We start from the raw sequence: 6,309 nt of genomic DNA, 5'->3' as shown, positions 1-6,309 counted from the left end.
AGTTTAGGTCCTAAACTGAAGCTGCAGACAGAGGGTGACCGTGTCTTTGCTGCCAGGGCTGGTTGTTCCTAAACTTTAGGAACCAGCAGGTTCCCGTCTGAGTCCCTCAGGCTGTGCACAGGCTCGATTTAGAAACTGGACTGTTAAGATTTTTTTTGTTTAATAGAAGAGGCATATCAAGAAGATAGGAGGCTATTAAAAATGGAAAGCATGTACAGTAATCTCTCACCAGCCTTTCAAAACCATTTGCTGACTATTGGGGTTAGGGTAACACGGTCTCTCCAGTCGTTCGCAGTGTTGTAGTGCTAATTTTGGAAGTGGGGGAGCGCACCTCTTTGACTTGTGTCAACCTGCACCCGCGAACATTTTTTGGGTCTTGCGCGGATTGGAGGTCTTTTTTTGTTACTTTATTTCGGTTTTAGGGTTAACCTTTGATCCACCCTTAGCTCTTGAGTCTGACTCTTGCCAAGTCTGCTTATTTGGCCTGTGGACCACCCCACAGGGTTTTCTAAATCTCACCTGCACAACCCAATATTATGCTGTTGTTACAAATTTGTGGCTTTAAATGTGCAAAAGATTTTTTTTTTAAATCATAAAAAAAAAAAACTTAAAAAAAAAAAAAAAAAAAAAGTATTTTTTTATTTTTTATTTTTTTAAGCAGTTAGAGAAGTGAGGGAGTGCCGCTCCCCCGCGTCCCCCCTCCACTACACCCCTGCGTTCAGGCATGTGACCTTGGAGTGCTTGGGAATGGGCACAATGCATCTGTTCTGGTATTCCACAGGGCTCAAATCTGGGTCCCTTATTGTTCTCCCTGTATATACTACCGCTGGGAGAACTCATCGCCGATCACGGAGTGAACTTCCATTTCTATGCTGATGATACCCAGCTGTATCTTTCAGTATCTCCAGACGACCCCTGCGCTCTAGACCCATTGTTGACCTGTCTGTCCAGTATAAAATGCTGGATGAGTGAGAACTTTCTTAAGCTAAATGAGGATAAAACAGAAGTTCTCATAATTGGCTCCAGTGAGCAGAGAGAATCAATAACAAGTAGACTTGGTAACCTGGCTGTAGAAAGTAACACCACAGTAAAGAACCTGGGGTTATTATCGATTCTGAATTGAATTTTTAATACACACATTAATCATGTCACCAAGATTGCTTTCTTTCATCTTAGAAATATTGCGCGAATTAGAGACTATCTGTCATTAGACGATGCAAAAACGCTGATCCACGCTTTTGTTTTCTCTCGGCTTGATTACTGCAACGCACTCTACTCTGGCCTGCCAAGAAAACAACTGACAGATTACAACTTGTTCAAAATGCGGCAGCCAGAATTTTAACTAAAACTAGGATGAGAGAACATATCACTCCAGTTCTAGCTTCACTACACTGGCTCCCGGTTGTTTTTAGGATTGATTTTAAAATTCTTTTAATAGTTTATAAAGCTCTAAATGGTCTGGCACCTTCCTACCTCTCTGACTGCCTAGAGAGATATGTTCCAAACCGGGCCCTCAGGTCTTCAAGTGCTGACCTGCTCGAGGTGCCTACAATGACATATAAAAAATACGGTGAAGCAGCATTCTGCTTTTACGGACCGACAGTGTGGAATAAACTCCCATTACACTTAAGACAGGCAGCCTCTGTCGATAGCTTTAAAGCACAGCTCAAGACCTATTACTTCACTCTTGCTTTTAGCTGATTCTTTGGTTGTTTTTTAATTCCTCACTGTATTGCCTATTTTAATGTTGTTTTATGCCTTTGCTTTTATTTTATTTTATTTTATTTTAGTTTGCTTTATTGTTAAATTGGTTCTAACTGTAATTGTATTCTTGCTCTGTAAAGCACTTTGAGCTGCATTTCATGTCATGAAAGGTGCTATACAAATAAAGTTTATTATTATTATTATTATTATTATTTTTAAGCCTGCAGGGACCACGGCCTGGGCGAGCGAGAGGTTGAAGATGGCCGCGAAGTAACATTTTACCACCAGTGACCCGTGTAAATGGACTTTGACTTGTGAAAAGCGTAAGTGGCAGAGTTTTAACAATGACATTTTGACCACTGTGAAAAACCTGTTCCTTCCCACTGTTGACGTACATTGCAACCCACTCAGCTATTAAAGCTGAGTAGGCAGAGAGGCCGTCTGGGAAACAGAAGGTCAATGGTTTGCGTCCCAGCCCTAGTCTGTAGGTCGAAGCGTCCCTGAGCAAGACACTTAACGCCTAACTGCTCCCTGAACGCTGTATTAATAGCACTCACTGCTCCTAAAAGCTCCTAAAGTTAGACACCGTAAACAACAACAACAAAAGTACCCCAAGAATGCGGAATAAATTATTATTATTGCACAAATCCCACAGACTTTTCCTGTGCATTCATTCCCCAAGGAGGTGACAGCACTTACACTCATGGGCTGACTAGAGGGATAACTCCACCACCTTTGATATGTGATTAAAAAAAACTGTATTGAAAATTACAACACAGCACAAATCCTGAATTTGTGTGTGTGTGTGTGTGTGTGTGTGTGTGTGTGTGTGTGTGTGTGTGTGTGCTGTGTGTGTGTGTGTGTGTGTGTGTGTGTGTGTGTGTGTGTGCGTGCGTGCGTGCGTGCGTGCGTGCGTGCGTGCGTGTGTGCTAGCATGTGGTGTGGTTAGGCGTCCTTTAGTGATGGTTAAGGATAGAGTGAGGAATTAGTTGTGTGCATGTGTATGTCCGTATGCATATCTCACCCTACTGTTGCTGATGTCAGAGGTGTGTGTTGGAGCAGTGGTCTAGATAGCTCCAGGAGCAGGGAGTTGAGCTGACACAGACCCCTGTCTCTAGTTAGGCTGTCCTGAACCGAGTCCAGCTGCTTCTCAGGTAGAGACAACACTGCCTGCATGACAGGAACACAAAAACGCCATCACAACACGTGTCTTCAGGCCACAACAATTCCTTCAGTCTTAACAGAAGAGGGCACAGACAGTTTACACATGCTTTCAAGTATTTCCTGATCATGTGTCCTTCCTAATCAAAGAACTAGTGTATGATGACTCTACCTGTCTCAGTGTGTGAACAGAGAGATTCCAGATGCTTCCAGGAGACACTTCTTGCCACAGTCTCTTCAGTGCCTCTACTGGCTCAAAGTGGTACTGCAGCTAAAACACAATTTTTACAGTGTCATATGACAGCAGTGAAATTCACGCATTAGAATACCACTTGAGTAAAAGGCTCCTTTTCTTTTCAAAGGAAGTGGAATAAGAAGACTACTTGGAGGAGGCATGGGGAAATATATTTGAGTGAAAAAAGTAAACAACATTTGAGAGCCGCGAGGGGCATCTGGGTTGACTTTAGTTTAGGATGACGCATGAAATTAATTCAATGTCCAGAGAGTGCTTGTATCTTTGGATATGTCAATCCATTTATTAACTCCATAAAGATGACAAACTCATTAAACAAAAAACACGACCTTGCAGGGCATCAAAAACTGTTTAGCCTTCCCCATTGCACACCTGCCCACAATCACCCACTGCCAGGTGTATAATGGTTACCATAGCGACCACCCACTGATGGTGATTGACATGACGTCATTATTAGCAAGACCACACCATTCATTTAAATAAAACAAAATGTTTGGCTCCAACAGAAAGTAAAAATAAAAGTAGGCATAAATAAAAATGTGTACTCAAGTAAAGTACATAGCCTCAAAAAAGTTATTTAAAGGTTCGATGACATTCATTTTCACATTTTTTATTTTTTATGTTTTTTTGGGGGGTTTTATGACCTCAATTACACCCAAAAAATCTGAACTTTGAACATTCAGTGGATTTTCTGTGGTCTGGGGTTTTCTGAATAATTAGGCTGAAAAGTAATCTGAGCTTGGCCCTTCGACAGTGAGGTCACAGTCGATTAATCCTGCCCACTCTCCTCCTCGCCCCTCCCCTTCCCTATCCTTTCCTTTGGGGGGGGCGGAGCAGAGGCGATGATTGACAGGCAAAATCCCTCACCAGCGACACCCGCAGGCAAAGATTTCTTTTTTCATTGCAGTTGAAAAGGCTTTAGAAATGTGAGACAAAAACACCTACAGTGAATCACTGGAGTGGAATTTTCAGTTAAAACTTTTTGTACACGTTTGAAGGACCAGGACAAAGACTCTGAATGTGGTGTAAACATGAATGTCATGATACCTTTAAAGGGGTGGTGCCATAGTTTTGCACTTTTTCTGTTTTTCATGTGTCTATGAGGTTGATAGAACTTCATTAAGCCCCCTGGTGGTGTTTTTATGGAGTTTTATGTCTTCTCTGACTATTTTGAGTTTCTACCTGGAGGCTGAAACCTTGAGGGTCAAATGTGCCAATAGAAAACAGCGCTTTAGTGACATAGTAAAAACATACCCTCCCCCTCATTATCATAACACAACAGGTGTGGGCATGAGGAGGAGGAGGACAGGTGGGTGGTGCTAAGGTGGTGGAGGAGGTGCTAAGGTGAGAACCAGGTATACTTAATGAACTGGAGGCGTGTCCACATAAAAACATAATTTTAACAATTTATGTACACTTTTTTGAAAAAAATCTTCCTCCTAGTATAACCATAATACCTGATGATTATGTTTTAGGGGGGGAAAAAATCACTGAAAATCACGGCACCCCGTCTTTAAAGTAAAGGAAAAAAATTATGTAGTATTAATCAAGTATTTACCACCTCTGGAAAACAGTAGTATATAGGTACCATATACTCGCTATTGGGTGGAAACCTTGTATGTCCAAAACCGTTATTATTCAAGAAATGGAAAAAAATATCTGTTTTCCAATGTATTCATCAATATAGTTATTATCTAGTCACACGATCTTGTTATTAATTTATTAGTTAAATCCTGTATTAAAATTGGCTAATGGGGGGGCCGGCGGGCGGGCGGACCACTGCCACGTCACTGTAGTATGACTCAGACATAACCATAAACAAACCCGATACACCCATACTATAGGGCCCATCACTATGACTCAGACATAACCACAAACAAACCTGATACGCCTATATATATAGGCGTATCACTATGACTCAGACATAACCACAAACGAACCCGAATCGCCCATACATAAACAATAGGCATATATGGAGATCCGGTTGTCCAGAGCCACAGATACAACCGCTATGCCCATATATGGTCATGCGCATATATGGGAACCGACCGACTTCAAACTGGGCACGTGCAACGTCAAGGACTCGAGGGAGAGTGGTGCTTGGTGTCGAGTCGTTCGGATAGGCAGTTGTCCAGAACCACCCATCCAGCCCAGACCTCTATTCTATATTCAAATTGGCTTAAGGGAGGACCGGCCGGCGGGCGGACCTCTGACATCACGCTTTTCAACATTTGTCATACGATGAAGTATACGATAGAGCATTCATTTATGATAAAGCTGACATATGGAGATACAAGGTTTCGGTCCGACAACGACAATATAGTACATGGGTGTTATGTGTCCTGTATTGTCAGCTCCATATTGTATGGGAACAAACGGGGGGCATGCCCATATATGGGCATATACGGATGACATCAATGATCTCCATACATGGGCATAAAAGGGACATGGATACAGAGATCTCCATATATGGGCATATCGGTCGGATCGGGGGGTACAAGGCAGGTGTGACCGCGTAGGGGCACACATTATAAAGTCACACTCATTCGTGAAAGGGGTGTTTTGTTTAGACACGGACAGTGGCTCATTTTAACACTGAGCAGTAATAGCAATGACTGTTATAGCCATCCGTTCATCTAGAGAGACCTTCCATTCACAGTGTACACATACATTCGTATGAAAGGCCCAGACAGAAAAAAGTCATAATGGTAGAGAGACATGTCACGATGTACTCGTTATCCATTCACACCAATTAAAGGGCACACTGACCGGGGGGGGGGGGGGGTTTCACTGATCTCTATGCTTTGGATGAATGTGAATGTTTTAGGTCAGTGTGTCTGTCTGTGTGTGTGTGTGTGTGTGTGCGTGCATGCGTGCGTGCGTGCGTGCGTGCATGCGTGCGTACGTGTGTGTCTGCCTACAGACATTAGTTCAGGAGACTCTGGATACTGTTGTGCTCCATGTTCACCAAACAAATCTAATCATTCCTATAATTAACCCAATTACAGCCAGGACCCCATAACGTGAAATGTGGGATTGATGGTGACAGTGGGACTGACTTAACCACTTAAACCCTAGCCAAGGGCGAACATCCAATGAAAATAGCAGATCTACAAGCTCACAACGCGTTAAAAAACAGGATAGGGCCTAGTAGAGTACTTGGGATTCCAGTCAACTATTAAGGTATTAGT

At 42.7% G+C, this 6,309-nt stretch overlaps 1 protein-coding gene across 1 annotated transcript in view; it reads right to left on the bottom strand.

The window, feature by feature from the left end:
* The window catches only part of mycbpap (mycbp associated protein), a gene marked incomplete at both ends in the record, with an annotated part of 19,729 nt that overhangs the window by 3,094 nt on the left and 10,326 nt on the right, over positions 1-6,309 (bottom strand). Inside the window, 2 exons of the mRNA XM_080442398.1 lie at positions 2,734-2,874; positions 3,038-3,136. Of these exons, the coding sequence (XP_080298524.1) occupies positions 2,734-2,874; positions 3,038-3,136 (240 nt within the window). The remainder of the gene's footprint in view (positions 1-2,733; positions 2,875-3,037; positions 3,137-6,309) is intronic.

The sequence above is a fragment of the Gymnoscopelus braueri genome (assembly GCF_963280865.1).
Source record: "Gymnoscopelus braueri genome assembly, chromosome: 2".
Classification (NCBI taxonomy): domain Eukaryota; kingdom Metazoa; phylum Chordata; class Actinopteri; order Myctophiformes; family Myctophidae; genus Gymnoscopelus; species Gymnoscopelus braueri.
This window is presented reverse-complemented; position numbering and strand designations above follow the sequence as displayed.